Source organism: Aulonocara stuartgranti, assembly GCF_965226115.1.
Source record: "Aulonocara stuartgranti genome assembly, chromosome: 14".
NCBI lineage: Eukaryota > Metazoa > Chordata > Actinopteri > Cichliformes > Cichlidae > Aulonocara > Aulonocara stuartgranti.
The window spans coordinates 9279843-9303917 of NC_138950.1; the positions used below are offsets into that span (position 1 = coordinate 9279843).

Sequence of the window (24075 nt, forward strand, 5' to 3'; positions counted from 1 at the left end):
AAATCAGAGAAATCAGAGACTCTATCATAACTCACAAAAGCGCACGAGAAGATCTTCGCTTGGTCTGGAAAACTATTTTGTTTCTCAATGAAAAAAAGCCATTTGTAAAGCTAAGACATCTTACTACTCCTTACTTATAGAGGAAAACAGGAACAACACCAGGTTTCTTTTTCTCAGTATGGCCAGGCTGACAAACACTCTACACTCTACACACTAATTTTAACCAGTAACGACTTCACAAATAGAATTTCAGTAGTTAGGGAAAGTATTCACAGTTGTCCCACCTATGTAGTATTAAGTATGACAACTACAACTGTAGCTATTTACTTAAACTCTGTATCTCCTATTGGTCTTTCATCTTCAATAATTTCTTCCTCCAAACCATCAGCATGTCTATTAGACCCCATTCCTATAAGGCTGTTCAAAGAAGTCTTAATCAGATTTACTCCATCTCCCTATTTTCTCTTTTTTTCTTCTCTCTTTCATCTCACTCACCAGTTGCAGCAGATGGCTTCCCCACCCTGAGCCTGGTTCTGCCAGAGCTTTCTTCCTGTAAAAAGCAAGTTCTTCCTTTCCACCACCGCAAAGTCCTTGGTCAAAGGAGGTTTTCTCTAGAGTACTGCAGAGTATTCACCTTGCAGTATAAAGCACCTGGAATTGACTGTTCTTCTGAATGGGCACTATATGAATAAAGATTAATTGAATTGAAGTGAGTCATGTATACTTTACTTCTGACTATTACCCAAAGCACATTATGTGTATTGGGATAGAGTTTTTATGCCAGTCAGCCTTTTATATATTTATAAATGAAAGAGACCTTACTTGAGCCACCATACATAACAAAAAAAGGCATAGAAATGCTGCAAAGACTGTCTTGGAAAGTCACAAAAATATCAGCTTGTAAAAAGCTTTTCTTTTTATTATTTATTGATGACATAGTTATAGCATTATTAGATTAAATAATGACCTGTGGCAAACAATCCATAAAGTACTGCATGTGCTGGATAGGTAAACGCAAAAAAAATAAATAAATAAATGCTGACTTAAAAGTAAATTGGTATTTTGCAGTTCCCACTGTGACCCAGTTCTGATCACTCTAAATGGCTAAGTGAGTCAAGCATTTGCACAGCCAGGCATATGCACACAAGGAATGTAGATCCTCCACTCTGTCCTCATTAAAGACATGTACAAAAGACAAGTTAATGTCTACCTTTTAGCGTGAGAAAATAAAGCAGGGTACAAGTACCTTAACTCTTTGTATTTGGCTTGTTTTATGAATGCAGTGTTTGTCAGATTCAGTGGTCCTATGGAGTTTTATATTGCCTATGGGATACATAACGTGCTGGGCTTTCAGGCAGCCATAAATCACTGGGTTTTGAGAGAACGAGTTAGCATGACATGGTACAGGCCAATAACCCTGCTGGTCTGCTGTTGGTCACATTTCACCCTCTGCACACGACAGGGAAGGGAGTAAAGTAGCCATTCCTCTCTGCTTCCTCCTGTCTCTCACATACACACAGCCACACTTTCCCTCCTCTTTTTCATTTGTAAACTTCCTGCCGTAACTCACCACCAAGCCGTTAAAACTGCCAGCTCCGTTTTCAAGCCACCCTCCCATGGCAGCCATTAATTCTGCAACAGCATTGTAATGGGCTAACAAGTCAATCACACAAGCCTCCGTTGCTTTATACTGTGTCACCTTAATGACATGTTCGTCAAAATCTGTCACCAACGGAGTGCTGCTGGATTCTTTCAGACAACATGGTGGCAGTTCTCTCTGTGTGCATGAAGACGAACGTGTAGATTTGTGTCCAATACCTCCAAGAAAAATCTCCTCGTCTTTGCCCATAGGTGGCTGTGCCAGCTAAACATAACTACATCAGTGCACACCGAAATAAATGAGAAGTATGGATGCACATTAACATTAATGATGGGGTGGTCAGGGAGGTGAGGGCTTGGTCGGTGAAGGGTTGTTTCCATTTGACTTGCTCTTTTAGGAGGTCATCCCCATCAGGGGTTCAGACTGCCTTGGTCTTGTTGTCATTACTGCTGGAGGAGGTTGGGGTTAATGAAGGAGAGACCCTGGTAAAAAACAAGCTCCCTTTAAATTAGAGGCTCAGTGGGCCGGCTTGGTGTACTGGGCTGAAATGACCTTAACCCTGTACTCTCTGCTGGGTCTGGGAATGGCATTTTTGTGTCTGTCTGGCATGCATGGAGACCTGTTTCTGTGACTGCCAGACAAACAGCCTATCCTTTTCAAAAGAAGGACTATGCTGAGCAATGTTGTTAACACAGGTATGCGGACCAAAATTACACATTTAAAAAGACAATTTCAATAGTTTGGAAGCGAAATCGTTTTTTAAAAGATTACAGCAAATAATAACGTTAAATTTCCTGATAGTTTATCATGTTGCACTATGACTAATTCATACAAGCTCTTGCACAATATTTTCCTTCTACTAATGCATTATGAAATACTGGTAGCAATCCTGTAGTTTCACGCACAGTCCAGCAGCTCTCCTAATAGATCACTGGCAATGCTATGTGTGTAAAAAGAAATGCATGCAGACATACAAGTAGTTGAAAGTAGACTGTATTTGTTAACAGGGTGGCGTTTGACTATTCAGTTGTTCACTGGTTTGCAGCTTTCTACCTCTGCCTCACATGGATTGCTAGCTGCTCTCCCCCACATTCTGGCAAGTAAAAGCTCTGTCTGTACATAAAAGACTACATTTTAAATAGCTTTTGTCATTAATGCTTTATTAATTGCCTGCGGCAACACTACCCGATGCAGGGTGTGCTGGAAATATATGACACTTTGAGGTCAGTGTGTATCCCTGCTGCGTGTTATGCAGTGGGCAAAACGGAGACAAATCAGCAGGGTTCAGCGTTTTCGATGACTGCTCTGTGGATTTGCGGAGAGATGGTTTTGTTTTTCTCTCAGATGCAGACTTTGTTCAAAAGCAGGATTGCTCTACCTCTGAGATAGTTTGCTCTCTGCATGAGATAAATCAAATGTGCATAGGGTATTCCCGTGCACTACAGCTCTTTGAGATTCACTGTTTGGAAGAGGCATTTATAATTGATGGTATATATTTTTGCAGTGGTTTTGAGGCACAGAAAGGAGGAGAGAATATGAAAAAAAAGGCTTGGTTTGGTATTTTGCAAAATATATAGATGTATGCTATATTACTATAATTTTGCATTGACTTGTGCAATAAATTCTTTTCAACCATCTTTGCTGTAAGAATTGCCTTTCGAAGACCCACAAGTCCACAACACAAGCTTTAAAAAGGAAACTAGCAAGGAATCAAATGTATATCAATTGTATTTATAGATACAGATGTTTTAGTATATCCTTTGTTGTGATTCTCACCTTTACATCTGAGGTGTCCCTCTGACAGTTTCTCCAGGATCGGGAAATGCCTGAAAACGTGCGGTCGGGGTGATCGAATTTGTTGTTGTTTGCACTGAGGAAGAACATGGTGAAGGGCTCCTATAAGGAAAGACATGTATTCATCACAAAAGTCAAATATCTCAACCCAGATTTAAAGTCCTGATCATTATTTTCTCACCCTCTTGACATCTAATTTGATTGCACCTGTCAAAATCTGAGAATTTAAAATATTTTTTCAACCTTGAGGATTAAATTTTAAATGCACGGGAATAGCCTGAATTTTCTGTATTATTCATTGTTATTTTTTCTGTAGCAGAGATCCTTCTTTCATTGTATCCAAGCCTGAGGGAAAATTAATTAGTGCTCTTCCTGAGTACAGTAAGCCATAATGATAATTGGCTCAAATTTGGTTTTCTTAGACTGAGATGGCAACCATTGCCGGTTGGAGCGGAAGGATCACTCACCAGAGGAAGAAAGAGATTGTGAGAACAAACCCAGTGAGGCCAATCTAACTGCTGTCAAGGGAGCTCCCTCAGTTCATCGGCCTCTTTCTACTAATGACGAGGGGAGGGGGAGAAATACAGTACAAATTCCTCATAAAGCGCCTTCAAATTAGTAAGATTTTTTAAAATCACATGTGCAGCAACTCAAAGAAGTGTTGGAGGTTAGAAGAGCCTTTTTTGTTGGGAACAGACTGGAAGTACATGTTCTTCCTCCTCCTCTTCTAGAGTAAATGAGGACAGTGCTCAGTAACCTTGATGGACATGTCTCCAGCGCTCACTGGGTTGCCTGAAACACATAAACCTGTCACAGCAGCCTCTGTAAATCATTACCCAGCCACTCTTTATTTAGTTCACATATGCTGGTTTACTGGCCTGTGAAATGTGTTTTCTGAGCGCCATTGGTCTAACTCAGGCCCAATCAAATTGAGATGTCGAGCTGCTTCCTGTGCAGAAGCCAACAGACCTCAAAGAAACAGCATCATCAAGTCTGACAAGTGACAATCAACTAATGCAGACAAAAAATGAAAAACTCTCTGAGGTCTGGGTTTGACTTCATTCCTATTCACATACTTGACTAATTCGGGGATTTTGCACATAGTACAATAATAAGAGGGAGGGTAGCTGCAGGAGAGGTTTTACTCACAATTCTGACAAGCCAGTGCAGGGTGGTGGCAGCTGTGGAGTAGTGGGTGTTGTAATGACAAGGTGGTGTCTGGTCATCTTCCCATGACTCATAACGTTCAGTGAAGAATGCTGCACGCTTTGGGTTCAGGGCACCAATAGGCTGAAAAGGAAATGAGGACAAAACAGGCTTAGTTGTGGCAATTATCAATTTTCTTGTATTCCGTTTCCACTTAAAAGCCTTTATAAAGATGTACTACATATGCTTTGTACAGTCATGTGAAAAAGTTGGTTCACCGTCTTTCAGCTGTAAGGTTTTTACACTATCAGGGGAAAACAAATCTGGCTTTACCGGGTTCTAAAATGATTTCAATACAATCTCAGATTAACAAAAACACGATATTTCACACTGTGTTGTTTCTTACTTAACAAAAAACAAAGCCAAATCCAGTGCCCCCCATTAATTTTCTGTGTTGCTTTATAAGTCTCTTGTATCACAGTGGAGGAATCTTGGCTCACCCTTTCTTCACGATATAAAGTTAATTGAAGTTTGCAGGCATTTGTTCATGCACGACTCCCTTAAAGTCCCACAGCATTTCAATCAGGTTCATCTGCTTGATTGATTTCACTTTTTTCCTCCCATTCTGTTGTAAATTTGATTGTATGCTTGGGATGCTAGTGAAGCAGCAAGGGTTTACTTGGTTTCTCATATTTTCTCCTGCAGTTATGCACTTTGGCTTAGTTTTTGTTAATGAGTGACAATGGGTAATATTTCATGTGTTGTTTTTGATCTGAGGTTGTATTTACCTAAATTTTAAGAACCAAGAAAAAACAAATATTTTTATTATGTATTGATATATAAAATCTTAGAATTGAACAATGGTGTACTTACATGTCTGCAAGTCTCATGTTTTGTAAGGCAAACAAACCTTAGAGTTGGTCCTTTTATAAATTTTAATTGACCCTAAAGTCTTAAAGTGTGTTGAGGATTATTTGTCCAGTGCACTGAATTTAAAAGTTTGTGGGGGTTTTTTTCTCTTTGTTTCTTTCCCTACTGTGAACAAGTAGGATGTCACATGATGTAAAGATAAATGTGTCATCATGTCTTTTGTTGATGCCTTCCTTCTTAAGAGTTTCTGACATTTCTGGTTATTTTAAAAATAGAAGACAATGCAAAAGCTTTTTTTTAACAAATGATATTCAATCAATGAATATATCAAAGTAAAGAGAGCCAAATAAAATCCTATTTTTCTATGAATACAACAACAACTACAGTATAGAGTTGAAATAACCAGACATATTGTATGTAGGACATGAAGCTGTCATAGTGGCATAAATCTCAGTAATGAACCTCCGTATATCCTTAAGGGTCAAATGTACAGGTTCAGTGTCTCTGCAGAATTTAGTATGCTGTGAGACAACTTAGTCATTCATTATCTTCTTGTTCAAAATATTCACCAAGCACAGTCAAAATAGACAAAAGCTGCAAATAGCTTATTATTCAAATTCAAAACTGAATAAAAGAAAAAAATCAGTACTACCAGTATTCATGATAATAACAATTCTACTGTTATAACTATAAGCACTCAAATTGAAGTTTAAGCAAGGCTATGTTGTAGTTACTGGTGCTTGCTGTTTTTAAACTGGGCTAGGTTTGCATTTAAGAAAAAAAAATACAGAAATTTCAGTGACTATTTGTTTCAGTGAGGACTGTGCTGCAGAATTTTAAGAATATTCGTAAATAAAATGAAAGATTTAAAAAAAAATTAAGTCATTTTATTCTAACATAAATATTCTGTATTTATATGTTATTCGTTACTGTATACCTGCATGAGTATTTGATATTGCTTTGTTGTTACCACATTCTCATCACAACCACGTTTATTAGCCTGACTTGTAACCACCTGCTTGGCCTGCTAAAGAGCTGGAAATAACAGCTTTTGGCATTTTCTGCAACACTTAACTATAAAGCAGTTCCTTTGAAAAAAATCTCCATAAGATCTAAGGAGACATTTTGAATTTGGCTTATGGTTATCTCACATAACAGAAAGTTATGGGTCCGTATATCAGAGACAGACACAAAAATCATGAACTCATCATTCCCATTATACAGTGTCAACTTAGATCTCATGTTTTTTCAAAAGAAAACTATCTTCTCTGTGAAATAAAAAAAACTAAACATGAGTTCCACTTGATCCGGGGCAACAAGACTAGTCAGTCCTGTGTTGTTTTGCATGCATAATTTCTAAATATTACAGCACGTCTCATGAGTCATCTCCAATCTAAATTAAATTTTTATGTACAAGCAAATCTATGGTGGTCATGCAAAGGTTATAGAAAACAACAATGCTGTATAAGTCTGGAAAAAAAGCATAGAAAATTCATATTTTTGTACATTCCTAAAAGGCACTTTCTTAACTTTGTAGCCCTCACTATTTGGCTCATCATTGCAGTTTGTAAAAACTATAGTGCATGGGAAAACAACATGTGAAGCACACTAATTCCTGCATGGGGATATGGATGATTTGCTTACCTATGATATCAAAATAGTGAGAGTAACATTATAGTCCAAACATTTTTTATTTTTATGGGATTTTTTGCAGTTTTAAAGTAATGAATCCTACTTCACTTATCCTCATAGGAACATCTCAAGCATCTCATGTCAATTAGTTCTCTGTTCTTACTTAAATTAAGAACAAATTAAATGTGTAAATTAAATGTTGCAATAGCTGAAGAATAACTGGACAGAATTAATGTAAAGAAAGCTGCAGAATCTTGGAAGGTACCAGTTGGGACATTTGTAGTAATACTGGGTGGGAAGCGGTGGAAAGTTCAGGGCAGACATGGAGCTTTACTCTGGCAATTGTCTGTCAGAGCCTGTTATTCTTCTGAACCCTTAAAGTAACTGTTGCGCTGTCTTCTGTCTAAAATTTAAATAGGCATGTTGGCAGGGGTTAGCAGGATGGTGCGTTAAGGATGGAGGGAAGAGATATGTGTCTCCCCTACTAAAACGCTGTGGCTAATCCATGTGGATTAACCCTAGCTGACCTTATTTACACCCAACACACCCATCATGGCAAGCACTTTACTCTGAACTGCTATTCTTGGCTTTAACACAGTGGGGGAGCTAATATTTATTGGGGTGGCCACTCTGATGCTAGTACTTACACATTTGGGTGGCACAGAAAATGAAGTTTTCCTGTATTGTAAATCACTGTAATCAAATATTATATTTGTTGGTCACTTGATCTGAGAATTTGCTTACATAGGCATGCTGCATTTTAGTAGCACATGATAAAGACCAATGTGGACATTGTTAAAAACTGCTATAACAATAGTAGCTACTGAATCGCAATTTCTGTGCATGTGCCCTTTATGGGCTATGTGCATGTGTGGGGTGGTCACCCTTTAAAACTCCACCTGGGTCAGCAATCCTTTGTGCTTTAACACATAGCTGTTTTTAGTACCAGGAAAATACAGTGAAATCTAATAATGCAACACTGTGTTATATTACTGGAGGCTTAGACATTGAGGTAAGCCACAGGGATGGTTTTAAAAGTGTACAATACACACTCTTAAAATTATCAACTGAAGGAAACTGGAGATCAGTTTTTCAGAGGAAAAAAATGATCTTAAAAAACCCCCAGTATGGCTAGTATTTTTAGCAGAAAAGTTTGCTCATTATTAAAAATACTCCCCATAATATGCGCACAAAAAACAAGCAGAAATGATTGAAACGTCACAGCTTTGCATTTAAAAAAAAAAAACCTGCTGCCTAATTATTTAGACCCCATAAATAATCACTGCTATATATATATTTTACATCTATCCAATTATTTCCACTGTTGGGCAAAATCTTAGAGGGTTTTTTTTTTGTTTTTTTTTAACCACAGCCTTAGCAATAACTTCAATATTAAACTGACACCATCACTGGGTTTTAGCCCTTTGGCAGCTGTTTCATTTTTATGTGTTTTAAGGCAACAGAATTACTCCCATTAAACATACATTTAGTGGTGAATAAATTGCTTTCTCTGCCTTTTCAATCACCTCATCCAATATGAGAGCCTTAGAAGCATATTGGCAGTCAATATTAATATACTCAGTACCACTGAATCAGTTGCACAGGGGGAAGGGTGACTGGTAATGTAATCAATGGCAGCTTTTCTACCTGGAAGCTGCAGCTCAGAGGTCAGAAGAAATAAAATAAAAGCAGTTTGAGGCTTATGTCTATTCTAACGTTATTAAAAACTGCACTGTTATTGTTTTAGCTGGGTGCAGTCAGTATGAAATCTCAATATGGGAGACTCTCTTGCTCACTACCATCGTATCTGCGTGTGGTGCACTGCACATTCCTGAAGCTCTAAGTCAAAACTAAATGCAGTCTCTTTTTTACTTTTTTCAGTCCTTTCTTAAAATCTAATGGCAGTCCACATCAGTGTTAGCACAATTGAATAGACTGAAAGAGAAGTTTATTGAGATCTGCGCAGATTTATGGGGTGATAATAGCCTTGCATGTGACGTCTTGGCCCAGCTGGATTGGGGTGTAAGCCACAAGACGTCTCACACTCTGTAAAAGCACTGCTAGTGTGACTAATGCAGGTTAGAGCTGTATAAAAGATCCAGGTAAATACATGTGACAGGGGGAGAAAAGTGAAGAAAAGACAGCTGAAGGTACTAATGAGAATAAAGAGGAATGCCAAACTGGCAATAGTGGTAAGTTTATAAAAAGGCTTACTTGCTCAGCTTAATATTATGGTACCAAAGAGAAAGCTGGAAAATTTACTAAAATGTGTTGAAATGAGAGAATAGGTGACATATTTTGATGAAAGATTATAACAATTAACTACACTAAGATTTATAATTTGGGTACATTCAAAGTGCCTCTGTACTGTGATTCACAGCTACCAAGACTTCTACCTAAACTAACAGAAACTGGAGCACCAAATTGCAGGGAAGAGATCCAAACACGCCTTAATTGACAAAGTATTTCCTGTTAATTCTTCTGTGTGGCTCTACATTCATTTAAAAGAAAAAAAAAATCCACAGCTAAACACCTTCCAACGTGTTTAGCTGTGCAAGCATAAATGGAATGAGGCATTTTCTATGTCATTTGTAATGTAGTGCAGAAGTGCTTTTTATTTCACTTTCCAGAAAACATGTGAGGATAACTAAACAAACACACTACATGGGAAACCCACAAGACCCAGGTCCCTGAAGAAAAGGGTTTTTCACACATTTGTTAAAGGGTGATTGTTCAAAACTGCACAAGTCAAGGTTGTTATATAGCTAGTACAAACCAAAAATATGAGCTATGAAGCTGACAAATACCAAACTGGGCGTGTCTCACATGATGATAAAGTTGTAAACATACTATCATGAAAACTTTTTGCCCCCTTCTTGACCTGAGTAAATACAAAATATAGCTTGTAAGTGATGATTTCATTTATTAAGGGAAAAAGACTATCCAAACCTACCTGGCCCTAAGTAAAAAAAAGTACTTGCCCCCTAAACCTAAAAACGGTTTGCCAACTTTGCCAGCAAGGACTGCAATCACACTTTCGTGATAACTGGCAAAAATTCTTTCACATCATTGTGGAGGGATTTTGGTCCACTCTTCTTTCCAGAATTGTTTAAATTCAGTCACACTGGAGGGTTTTCAAGCATAAATGGCCCATTTAATGTAATGCCAAAGCATCTCAATCTGATTTAAGTGTACACTTTGACGAGATCATTCCAGAATCTTATATTTGATCTTTTTGAGCCATTTAGAGGTGGACTGTTCTGTTTCGCATCATTGTCCTGCTGCATAATTCAAATGCAATTGAGCTTCAGAACACAAATGGATGGCCAGGCATTCTTCTTCAGGATTTTCTACTTGAGAGCAGAATTCCTCATCATTCCGTCAGTTACAGCAAGTTGTCCATCTCCTGAAGGAGCAATGCATCTGCAGAACATCACACAACCACCATCCTGTTCGATTGCTGGTATGATGGTTTTTTTTTTACGGACAAGGGGGTAATTGCTTCTTCAAATAGGGCCAGGTAGTTTTAGATAGCTTTTTTCCCTTCAGTGAAATCATCTTTAAAAAGTGCGTTTTGCATTTATCCAATGGTATTGTTATTCAGTGTTAAAATCCAGTCGATAATCTGAAACATGTAAGACAAATACGCAAAAAAGTAAATAAACTCGGTAAATAAATTCAAAGTATAGTTGTTGAACAGTGGTCCGTGTGTAGACTGCATATTAGGGTAACAAAAGCAATGGTCACCTATTTGTAAAGATGAGGTTGTAAACTGAAATCTTGTATTCATGCTTAATAAACTCACTTTATTACTCCAAAATCAGCACCACACTGTAGAGTATTATGATTCACCATCTTAAAGAATCATGAGCACATGTCTGGTTGTACCAAAATCCAACTGCAGCTACAATTAGATGATTATTAACAGAGTAAATCTGTACACTAATTGAAAGAAACGTTTGTCTAATTAGTTCTCATTTTAAGCTATGAGCGCAACCAGTTTGTGACAAAATGAAGGGTGACTTTAAGTCCACACATTGTACTGAAATGACTCTGGGTAGCCTGAAAAAGAGACTACATCCATAACATGTTTGCCTAAATAATGCACTCAGCTACAACAGCATGCAGGACTGACACAATGAAGCTCCCATGCAGTTGTTCCAGTGGAATTTAAGCATAAAAAATAAGGACACTTCCAGTTTACCCCAAATTCTGTACATGTCCAAATTTTTGCTATAATACATAAAATCTCTGTGTGTTTTTTAATTTGTCTGTGAATGCTTCCTAGACCAAATGAATTTGAACAACAAAACTTTGCATACAGGTACATCTTGGGTCCTGTAGATTCATATCTATATTAGATATCATGCTGCCAAGTATCCACCTAGCAATGGGGTAAAATTACCAGTTTTTAGCACATCTATAATTGCTTATAAAAATCATTCTATCCATTTTATCTCACAACAATAACATCTAATTTATGATAGCATCACATTGCCAACCAACCACCTAGCCATGAGCTAAAATGACCAATTTTTAGCATATGAACAACAGCTACCCCCACCCCCCCACCCGCTGCCTTTTGTTTTGTTTTGTTTTTTTTGCCAAGAGCACCAACAGGCCTTGCCCATTAGCATGGGCATGTTGCTACAGGCTTATAGTACACACCTCAATGCCTGGTGTCATGGTTTCCTGTTCCAGTATTAAGAAGGCATACTAGTCTATTGAAAGATGTCTAAGTATGATTGTTTAGGTTTACCTCTAACATTGAATACATCTGAATAATGAACTATGTGGTTGATCTGTGGTAAAAAAAAGAATTTCCTTAAAACCTTAAAAAACAAAAGGACAAAATGTATAACTGAAACTATGTCCCAAAAATCGAAGTTTAATTAAACTGGTTATGGAGAATGAATGAAATACGCCAATGAATAATGTATGGAAATATAAAAAGTTGATTTTCTGTTTAAACAACTGTACAACATAATGTACAATGTCTCCAGTAATGTAAGAAAAGATACAAAGGATTTCACTGGTCGCTTATTCCTGTCATACTCACCATCTGTTGATAAGCAAAAATCAAGCTTTGCTTGCATCTGTTCAACAAACAATAATAGCCTCTTACCTTCTCCTTACATTACATATCACACTGATTACAGATATAAGACCATGAAAACAACAGCTTCAGACAACGCCACACTTTCTCCCATCTGACTTCATTTCTTCTATAACACCTGACCAAGGGAAATGCAGCTGAACAAAGTATGATCAAACTTGGATTTAACTTCAGATTTAATCAGGATCATTTGTGGTGTTGCACTCCAAAGATGTAGGAAATGAACGTGGCCATTGGTGAGTGAGTGTGCAGAGAGTGTCTCCATTTGTTTGGTCATATCTAAGCTACCTCCCAAAGAGACGCATATTGCATTTTATATTTCAAAAGAAATTACATTACAGTATGTTGCTGTGGTGCTCTGTCAGGGGAAGTCACAGTCGTTTTTGCTTGCCTCGTCAGAGGCAGGGCTGCATGCAGCTCCAGTCTAATGCAATCAAGTTGCTCCAACTCAAGATAAAGCAGATGTGCTCCAAACAGCCTGACTGGAGCAGAAGTGTGAGTGATGAAGCCTCCATTATAGAGAGAAAAGTGTGGAGGGAGTGCTTTGCAGCAGCCAAGCTGTGTCTGTGTTACTGGAAGTTTTTCTGTTAGAGATTCTGAGCACACAGAGGAAGAAAATAGCCTCCTATATATTATAGCTCTTTCAAGACCATGAGGGGTTTTTTTTCCGAATTTGTTAAGGTGGAAATATATATTTAAATTGAATAAAATCTGCGCTTGTGTCACATTTTTGTTATGTCTGTCAAAATGTTTTTCAAAAGATACACGTAATAAATTTTTCTGTGTGAAGAAGAAGCATGTTGAGCAACATCTGCTTCCTTTGCTTTCTTATGCAATTAAATACATTTCCATCACATCATTTAACAGCTATGAGGAAGATAGTTTCCATACATCTATCATCTACTTGTCACTTTGTCAAAAAATAATCATTAGAATCTAATGAAACACTTCATTGCATGAGAATGTAGCTGACATCCAAATATGCAGAACTCTGGCCTTGAGGCAAATCGACACAGCATTCAGCAGAACTTTGAAGCTAACTGAATGCAGGAAATGTAGGTGTGTACAGGTTTGGGAGGTTCTCATTAAGTAGATCAGTACGGATGTCGAGCAGTTTAGACAATACTGTCCATCAAGTGACAGTTGCACATAATTGGAAAACAGGTCTCAGGTATGACTCGTCTGTGAGAAAGAAAACCTCCCAAACTGTGCAATGTCCCTATGAGGTTATGAATACTAATCTAATAGCAATTTACAAAGCCTTAATGTTGCCTAATTGTACTGCAATTATATTGTATTAACCTAAGAGTAATGATGTGATAGTTTGTCTTCTTAACCCCTGGAGGGTCCTAGAAAAATGCATACACTATTGGGCTTAGAGCCACAAATCGACCCAAGACCCTCCAGGGGTTAATGATGCAACCTGAGTTCTCACGTGACAGGTGATATTACATTGGGTGACTTGATTTTACTAAACCACAGGGCAAAAATAAACAGACAAGTTAAAATAAAAACTTTATTTAAAGAACATTTTGTTGCAACCTGTAATGTGAGGTATAATCTGCTAAGTTCAGGGACAGCCTGAATTCCTTCAATATAAAAAACAAGCAAAACATGCTTCTTCTTCTTTTCTTTTTTTTTTTTTTTCATGTGATAGACTGAGAGCCTGTCCAAAGTGTAACTAAATGTACTATTTTCCAGATCTTCCAGTTACCAAAAGCAGACAAATTCTGAGATACCAGTAGGGATGGGTACCGGTGTCCGGTGCCATGATGGCACCGGTTCTGACATAAACGGTAGTAACCAGACCGAAAAGCAGCGCACATTTCGGTGCTTTATTTCGGTGCTTTTTTTCCCCTGAGCTGTGATACACTTCTAGCCAATCATTTTACGTTTCCGAGGATATTAGGCGGGCCCAGGTACGTACGTTCTTTTAGAGCAGAGCTACAGATTAAAAATGTCCAAGGCGAAGCGGTCAAAAGTCTGGCTGTACTTCACAGCAAAAGATGCAAACTCAGCAGCCTGCAACAAGTGCTTTAAGCTGATACTGTGATACTGTCAAAGGAGGTAACACCTCAAATCCGATGAAACACCTGGCGACGCATAGCGTTTTTTTTAAAAGCCCAGAAATGCGCCGTATTTAATAGCTTGCTGCGAGACCTCACACGAGCGCATCTACTGCGGGTGGGTTGCCTGTTATCGGACCCGGAGTTAGCAACATCCCCCAAAAACCCGAAGAGGAGAGTCCTGGCCCCTAGCCCTGCCAGTGTAGCAGAAATGATGACGGATGATGATGGCAGCAGCAGCCGTTCTTCTCTGCGTGAGTAGCTTAATGTTGTTCGTGTGTAATTTACGTTGAGTAGGCTAACCGCGTTATTACATTAATGCATGTAAGGTGAACTAGCAAACATCATCATAGCTACATGCGGCTGTCTTCTTGTTTGATGGCAGATACTCCCTTCACCCTGGCCAAAAAGGCTAAAATGACCAAAGAAAAAGAGGGAAACAGCTGAACATAAGAGGTTTTTGGACAAAGTTTATGTTTTTTCCATTGTTTAAGCACTGCTTCCAGCCAAGAGTGATACCATATATGCCCCATAGCTGCAGAAAAGGCTAACATTGTTATCTTTTTACAAAAAACCAGCTGAACATGAGAGGTTTTTGGACCAATTTTGTGTTCTCCATTCTTTAAGCACCGGTTTGAGCACCGTTTGAGCACCGGCACTGTTTCAAAAGTACCGATTTGGCACCGGTATCGGATAAAACCTAAACGATACCCATCCCTAGATACCAGTGAGCTTTAAAAACTGTCTGTCTTTTTTCACCTTCAATAAAAACACCAGTATATTTATTCTCCTAGGTGTCACCATTAGTCATAGCATCCAGCTATCAGTGGAAAAGCAAAGGCTGAATGAAACTAGGCCTTAGTTACCTCAGGTCTAGAGATTGCCAGGCGGTTGCCAACCAATCAGACATCGCTAGAAAAGTGTGTATTCCCTGACTGCTTGTTGAGTGGTTGCTGGCAGTCTTTTGGTGAAACTGCTCACAATGAGGTACGTTATACAGTGCACCATACTCTCCGTGCTGTTGATTTGATCACTAGATTTCTGAGGTTGTCCACAATTTGCATTGGAGATGAGTAATTGGTGAAAATTTGCAGACACGTCTGCAAATTTGCTACCAACACAGTAAGGTTTTTGGTGCAGCAATTTATTTGCGACCAATTTCACCTGGGGACAGCCAGCATCCGCTTACCAGCTGGTCAGGAAATACACATTTTTCTCTTATAATCCACAGTTGCCAGAGTGTGCTAACTGGTCCCTCAGCCTGTGTGACTGGGCTCATAGAAGTTAGCACTGAGGTAGAGTTAGCCAGCAAAGATGTACACATTCTGTGTGAGGTATTTCTAAAACAGCAAAAATAATAATAATGCCCCCCTTGCTATAACTTTGGATGTAAATGAAGATCAAACAGACTAATAGTGGGGAAAAATATTTGCTACTAAAAAAGTCACAATCCTTAATTAAATCTCTACACAAAAATTTTACTTGTCTCAACAGCAAGTCATTGTTTCAGGGTTAAAATATTGGTCAATATAACAGGGGCAATGTGAGCCCAGAGGCTGTAGTGTACATGGTGAGATTTGAAGAGCTCAGCTTAAAGGTATGTACACATCAACAGTACTGAAAATAAAAGCTAAACAAGTTCATAAATCCTTTTTTTAGGATTTATGAATATGCAGTAAACAAGGGATGCAGCAATATAGAACAAAAAGACAAGAGTCTCAGCCAACTCGTTAAGAGACTTGGACCCAGTGACAGGACTGATGCGTCATCACCTACCAAACACTTACCCAGAAATCTGACTCAGATTAATCTGAAAAAGACTGAATTCCTCAAGAACTAGTAATGTATTCTTAATGGTACTCAAAACATGGGTACTGTATAAAACAATTTGAAATGATATCCAGCCTCAGTTTCCTGATACATGTACAAATCCCTGGCTAAACACAGAAGAAAGTCACCACCTAATATACAATGAATGTCTCCAGAGACTACTGCTACTACCACTGATCCATAAATGAACAAAAAAGGGCAGATGAAACAGAGAGGAGAAGAGTGGGGGCCGTCGTCCCTCTCTGCTACACCAGCTTATGTGAACTTTTGGAGGTAAGAGCCCCGGGGTTCCAAGGACAACTGTCAGGAGACACAGGCTGTGAACTCATGCTAATGAAGGCAGCTCGGCCCTGTAAACAGCATGGGAGGATGTCACTAGAATACATTACAATACATAACTGTCTCCCCGGGGCAGGAGGGTTCCACATGGCACAGCCCTGATCACTCCCCTCGACACACACATCTCTATACACACGCATACACATTCTGTGGCTTTTTCATCCCACCTGGATACCCCACAGGTAAAGAAAACAACAAGACAAGACACACAACTGTTTGTCCAAAATGTTTTCTGTTTAGTTCTCCAGAGGAGTAAAACCTTTCTTTCTTTTTTAAAATTAACAATACTTTAACTTGTGACTGATTGTTTCATAGTTTTATTTCAAAGTCCTCCATCTCTCTCACCACAAAACCAAGAAAACAGATGCTTTGAAATGCTGAAAATTGATACAAACTGTTGAGAACTGAGATGGCAAAATGAGGCTCTTAGGCTGCGTGTTGGTGCTTTGAGGGGAACGAGGCAGCGATAAAGTGAGTGAGAGAGAGAGCTCAGACAGGAATGTGACTGTTTTCAGGTCAGTGAGCTGGAGTGTGCATGGGCGAGAGAGCGAGAGCGAAAGAAAGAGAGACAGAAAGGGGAGGGGGTAAACCTATAAACCAGGCCACAGTTCTGCTGCCTTTTTCCCCCCTCATTCAAAGACAGAGCAAACATAACACTGAACTTTATCTATCGGGGTTGCAGGGCATTAAGGACATTGTATCATAGCTGTTGTGATTTGGCACTGTTACCCGAGCTCTTACTATTGCTCAGCTTGATCTTTTTTGGACAAGCCATATTTAGAACATCTTTCACTGCGGCACTGTGCTGATGAATTCTCTTATCAGTTCATCGACCTTGAAAATAAAAGTATATTACTCGCAGAAACTTGAACTGCTGCATGGCAGAATTTAGACGAAAATATCCTTGAAATCGTACAGTTTGTGTTGAGTGTATGAAGACTGTGCAGACATCCATTATTTAGCCCCCCAAGGATAAAGTTGCCATGATTTTACTCGTGTTATGCAGACTGTTCTACAAATTTGTTGAAGGACAGTCTGGATTTAACTTACAGTATATATTGATTTTGTATACATTTTCCATATTGTGATGCTGTATATGCATTTCAAAAAACTATTTCTAATTTATCTTATGATAATGACTTAACATGAGCTGATCATGCTGGGTGTATGATGGTAAATGGCCTGTATTTGTATAGCGCTGTACTAAGTCCCTAAGGATCCCAAAGCGTTTTATACATTCAGTCATCCACCCATTCACACACACATTCACACACTGGTGATGGCAAGCTACATTGTAGCCACAGCTGCGAGGCTGCCGTACACTGGCGCCGCCAGGCCCTCTGACCACCACCAGTAGGCAACAGGTGAAGTGTCTTGCCCAAGGACACAGCGACCGAAACTGTCGGAGCCGGGGCTCGAACAGGCAACCTTCCGATTACAAGACGAACTGCCAACTCTTGAGCCATGATTGCCCCATGATGAACTCAGTGTTGCCTTGCTGAGTTCATCGAGTTAGACTTGTGGTAGTAAAACATGTAAAAGCCTCTCTAGTGCAAGACCACAGAGATATGTTAAGGGTATATCCAAAGCACACAGCACAAACTGTGTGTGGAGACAATGCAGCACCCAACAAAAGGGAGTAAACTTGTATAAAGTAGAGGAGTGCATTTCATGATGCTACAATCAGCATTTTCCACTTCAGTGCAGAGACAGCACATGATTCCTTTGCCAGTAAATACCATATTGTTTTACAATCTGACTCCTAATAAGAAAATCCCCTGCCATTAGATCCAGCTGCCCCTTCTTGCCCCTCTTTTTTCCATCATTTTAAGGTGAACAGCCGAGAGGCCCCTGTACCTTTGAGAGGTCTCTGAAGTTCGCTGGCAGGGTCAAGTCCAGCTCCTCCGAGTCATAGTTGGTGAGGACCCAGGGAAACACCGGGTACTGGTTCAGATCATTGTATGTCCTCCCTAAACACACAGAGGAGACAGAAAACTGTGAGTGATGATGGGCTGGAGGCGAACAGAGAGGTTGAAAGCAGGGCAGCATACACTTGAGGCTTCAGTTACTTTAGGGGATCAACATGCAACATTCCAACAAGCCCCCAATCAGACGGACTTCCTTCCACACTTCACAGATAGTCTGCCAAGAAAACACATACACTAATGGTAGAAAATGTGAGAATGATTCTGCGTTTCCCATGACTCTGCCTGCTGTGTCTCCTTTGTTAATAGACTGTGGGAACTGCAGGAGGCCTGTCTTTAAGTATATGGAAAACATAAGCATTTTCAAGTAGTTAGGAGAAAATGTAATTGCAGAGGTATACGTTCTTCTGGAGGAAGAAGTCATGTCTTCTGGGGACATGACTTCCAATGCCTGAAATCTCACAGCAAATCTGATTGCTGATTGACCAGATGTTCTCAAAGGAAACTATGATTTTCAGATGAGAAAACTTGGAAACCTGGAAAAGCCAAAAGCATGTACCATGTTGTCAGTAACGCTTGACTTTTCCTTTGAAGACGACATTGATACAGCTGCAAGGTCAGGTGGTGGCCAGTTGTAATCCAGGACTGGGATGGGGCTGCTTTTTGCTAGAATTTTTACTGCTTGTGATAAATCATGCTGAAAACTTTGGCTCAAAGTAAACTGAGAGTTAAAATGTAACAACTTCTTTTCCAGGAAAAATGAAACAAAAGGGCACAAAAGAGATTCTAAGGTGTCAGACCATGGTATCCTAGGATATCCTATCGTTATATGATTAAAACAAACAAAGATGTTTCCTAGAAATGTCCAGTGATTGAATACAAACTATTTTCCAGCTTCTTTAGTTAAACATTCTATACTAAAGAAGCAACAATTCCAGGACTGAAAAATAACCAACTCTACAGCAGAAATAAGCAGACAGTTTTGATCTCTACAGCTAATTTCCCTTTCAAGACACTACTACACATGACATATTACAATGTCATTATTTAGTGAATAAACATGAAGCCAAAATTCAGAACCAATGTATGAAAGTACACCCCATACTGCTTCCACAGGAATTAACTGTCAGAGTTCATTTCAGGCGCCATAGGGCCTCAGATAACATGTTAAATCTTATTGTTCACGTCAGAACAATTAGAAAAAGACTGAAGTAGTTTTTTGGTTTTTTTTGAAAAACCACCCGAAGAAAGCCACTTCTCTCTGAACTTCTCTCCCCCCCAAAAAACAAACAAACAAACAAACAAAACAAAACAAAACATGGCAGCATGGCTAGGTTGCATATAAAAAAAACTACAAGACTTCTGGAACAATGTCCTTGGACAGACCAGACCAAAGTAAGTATGTTTGGCCATAATGGACAGTGCTATGTTTGGCAAAAAAATAAACACAGCATGCTTGCACAAACATCTCATATCAACTGTCAGCATGTTGGTGAAGGGGTTATGATTTGAGCTTGTTTTTCAACCGCAGGACCCAGGCACCTTGCAGTTATTCAGTGGACAATGAACTCCTCTGTGTACCAAAATATTATAGATTCAAATGTGAGTCCATCTGTTTGACAGCTAAAGCTTGGTCAAAAACTGGGTCATAGAACAGGACGATGCTCCCAAGCACAGCAGCAAATCTACAACAGAAGTGCGGAAAAAGAAAACCATCAAGGTGCTGCAATGGCCCAGTGAAAGTCCAGACTTTAACCCGACTGAAATGCTGTGACGGGGCCTTAAGAAAGTTGTGCTTAAATGAATGCCCAAAGCAGGAACTTCAGCAACACTTGAGGGAAGATGAACAACTTTAATAATTGACCAACGCGTTTCGGCTTAAATGAATGCCCGCAAACCTTCGTGTACATTGGTTTTCACATTACTCTATTCTAGAGGTTGGGTTTTTATATAAATCACCCTAAATTGTATTAACACCTAAAGTCATGTGTAATTCAAGGCTACTGTGCTACTATAATTTAGCTACTGTAAGTACTAAGTGAGTGCAAACTTGTTTTGTTAAGGGTAAGTTTGTACTGAAAGACACTAGAGAGCCCACTACTATTTTTTTCCTGTTTTCAACCAAGCTGTTATCACTGGCTGGTAACTACCCAGCTTGTTACGCTCAGTGCAAGACAGAATGACCAAAATGCTAAATTCAAGGTATTGAATCTTTGCATATGCACCCTGCTGCTTTAGAATGACATTCTATCATGTAATAGAAAAACACATTTACTAAAGTCAACTTTTCAACTAAAGCACAAATGGGAATAATAAGGAAAGAATAATAAAGGATGTTTCACTACATCTAGGTCTAATTAGATTGTTCCCAGGTTTTTAATGATTAACTATTAAATATTATCAACTTGAACCAGTCAATCAGTTACAATTCTGCAGCAGGTTGGCCTTAGAAAATCCCAAACTAGCCAAGCAAGTGAAAACGTCTGACAAGCACTCATGGAGAAGGCTTCTGCAGAGTAACCAGGGTCTGGGGGAATCTAGAGAACATAATTATCCAGGTTAATGCCATGCACTCAAAAGGAAACAGCAGGCTGAGTGTGGAGGATGAGTTGGGCATTGTTGTGGTTAGACCTACTTGCGCTGAGGCCTGAGCTGGGGTGGCAGGATGTTAATAACAGTGGAATAGTGTTTAATTAGAAGACCATTTCCCGTTCGCACCTCTTCCCAGCATTTCACCCCCCGCCTGTCTACCGCTCCACACTATTCTGACATCCCTGGCAGCCCAGGTCATTACCAGGGATTTTTAATGAATTTTGGGCATGTTTTTCTGTCTGCCTTACATCTAATTAGCTGACAATAATGTATCGAAGTCGAGCACAAGCTAAATATAAATATGCATGAATATGCAGCGAGAGAGAGGATGACACCTTTCTGAGCAGAATAGCGTAGAGTCGCTCTTGCCTTCCCTGTTAGTTGCAGTTCAGATCAGAGAGTCGACAACAGAACCTTTCAGCTCCGCAGACACACGTGTGCACACTCTCACAAAGCCAGGCACTAATTATCTGGAAAAATCTGCTGCGCCTGCTCTTTGCTTCAAACAGCATACTCCCATGAGCAGTGAAGTTTACAATGTTGAGCACCTCTTAAGACTACCATGGATTCTTAAACAAATACGACATAACTGAGGCTACTGATAGTAGCTTCCAGCACCACTGACACATAAAGTTTATTGATCGTGATAGCAAACCTTAAAGCCATAAGACTCTAATGGGGAAAGTTTCACATATATAATAGATTAAAACTCTGCGATTTCACCGGTTGGAAATTTTGTCCGGATAAGGAAGAAAACAAGTCAGAATCTGTCTGTTTAACTGATGGCTGAGAAAAAGAGAATATATTATTACCGTACCTTCTGCTACTTTCAATTTAAGCAAAGAAATCTCAAAGTTGCACAACATTAGAAATTCAATACATACAACATTACCTGATATAGTGTTGAGAAACATGAGGTACTCAAAGTTGGAGATTTCTCTCCTCTGCCAGCGCTGGGTCATGTTGGAGGATTTGAAAAGCTGACGAGGAGTGGCCAGGGAGATCCGTCTGGAAAAAGCATTTAAACAATAACTCAATATCCACAGGATTAGTGCTAGCTATGGATATTTTATAACTTGATTTTATTTAAAAATTTGAACTTAAAATAAAAAAAACCAACAACGGAAAACCTGTATATGGAACTGAATTCAAAGGATTGGCTGCAAACCGTGACATTATGACATTAAAAGCCAGTCTCAGGTCTTAACACTACTACTCAGTTTTAGAATTAACATACTGAGATGAAGGATGCATAACAAAATGGTATTCATAGCTGTATATCTTTTATTCTAGCACATTAAGTGAATGCCAGTTGGTAATTAAAAAACCTTAAATCACACAATTATTCAAGCTGAACTACAATGCAGGATGCCTTTCTTGACATGCACAAAATATCCTACAAGTTGCCAGTTTTGCGGCAGTAAATAAAAAGGCCTATTAGCACCATTGGAGTCTAAAGGGAATCTTTTTTCCTGTGGTCATTGGCCTGGCTGCAATCCTCTTGTATAGAGTCTTCTGTCAGAGAATTAGGTCAGCTCAGTCAGGGTCAGTGCACATCCACTTCAATGACTGGAGCAATGGGACTTCAAATGACTCTACTGCAGGCCAGTACTGCACAGACTCTTCACCACACAGCACAGATGAGGTAACAAGGCCATAAAATAATTCTAAACATTTAACAGCATTTTGATTGCTTTATTTCAACTTACCTGGCTTGTGGAAGTCCATAGCTGGTACCCACACCCACCCGAGGGAGACTGTAAACGACTTTCTTTACTGTGGCCTGGTCAGGAAAGTTGAACATGACCGATGCTGCAAAGAGTAAAAGATAACACTTATTATATTAAAAAAATGGGAAATAAGCACTTCAATTTTAAATTCTCTAAATTGTTACTGCATTTACTTCTGTTGGCCATAAAGACCTCCAGCGCTGTGTTCTGCAGGAGATAACGTCTAGTGAAGACTGCGCGAATTTCACTGAACATCCACTTCCCATGCAAGCCCTCAGTGTATGGTAAGACCTACAAGGTGAACAAGAGAAGAGAAAAAATGTCCTGTGGTTATTGTAGCTGTATAAATCAAAATATAATGTCAGATGAAGAGTGAAATAGACTACTGATGTCTTTATTTAGCAACCAAAGGATCGGAATGCAGTACGTTGCAGATATGATGAAAGGTGTCAAAGCTGTGAGGAGACTGTAACAGAGCACTGACAGGAAAACAAACCTGAGTAAAACATTACTGTACACACTGTTTTGTTTTGGGGGGTATTTTTAGTGGAAACCTATTTTCATGGGCACCACAAATACAATTATTGAGACAGGAAACCTTTGCCTGCTACTTGCAAACTAATCCCTCTACCCATTAGGCTGCTAAGAAGAATGCTTAACTAGGCTTGCAGGCAGGTATAACAGGGTCAAAGCACCCTGATGTAATTGGGACTTGGAGCTTCACCAAACCAAGGCAAAGGAGAGGCCTCAATATCACACCAGTATCAGTTCTTTCATTCCTTTTTTCAACTTGTAGCTAAGAATTAGTGAGACTGTATAACACATTACAAGGCACAATTGGTACAAAACATGCAGCTGTGTACAGACTGTTGAATGTTTCACAGTTTTTGAGTTAGTTTAAAAGAGTCATTGGTGGAAAGGCAAGCGGTCAAAGAAATAGCCCCCTGGGTCAGTGGGATATACATAATCAATAAAAATCATCATGGCAGGAAAAAGAGAGAGAGAGCAGACAAAGAATCATTAGTGTATGCAGCACCACCGGAGGCTGCAGGTCCACACACAGAAAGACAAGACAGTTGTTCTGACAGGTGAGAATGGTCCCCTCACACACATTTCTCCCTCCTTCCATCTCACTTCCCCCTGACTGAACAATTTTGTCTAACAGTATGAGCCAGGGAGCAACCTCATCAACTCCCCAGGTTATAATCACACATAGGTTCAGTTCAGAGAGTGCGTGTGTGGGAGAGAATAAAGATTTAACAGGGCAGTAAGGGGGTGAGGCCCTACAGTGTATGTGTGTGTGTGTGTGTGTGTGTCTGTGCGTGTGTGCGGACACGTGTGTGTGGTCATGGTGGTGGGGGTAGAGATGGAGAGAATCAGAGTGAGCTGGGTTAGGTCTGATGCTAATGCTCATTTAAAATAGTGACAGGCTGGA

General features: G+C 39.4%; 1 protein-coding gene across 4 annotated transcripts in view; it reads right to left on the reverse strand.

The window, feature by feature from the left end:
- Positions 1-24075, reverse strand: part of nbeab (neurobeachin b) — a 206158-nt gene that overhangs the window by 22355 nt on the left and 159728 nt on the right. For all 4 annotated transcript variants that reach the window (XM_082503549.1, XM_082503548.1, XM_082503546.1 and 1 more), the window contains 6 exons: positions 22814-22931; positions 22620-22722; positions 21803-21918; positions 18251-18363; positions 4544-4684; positions 3377-3496 (listed from right to left, as the gene is read on the reverse strand). In XM_082503549.1, coding sequence (XP_082359675.1) covers positions 3377-3496; positions 4544-4684; positions 18251-18363; positions 21803-21918; positions 22620-22722; positions 22814-22931 — 711 coding nt within the window. The remainder of the gene's footprint in view (positions 1-3376; positions 3497-4543; positions 4685-18250; positions 18364-21802; positions 21919-22619; positions 22723-22813; positions 22932-24075) is intronic.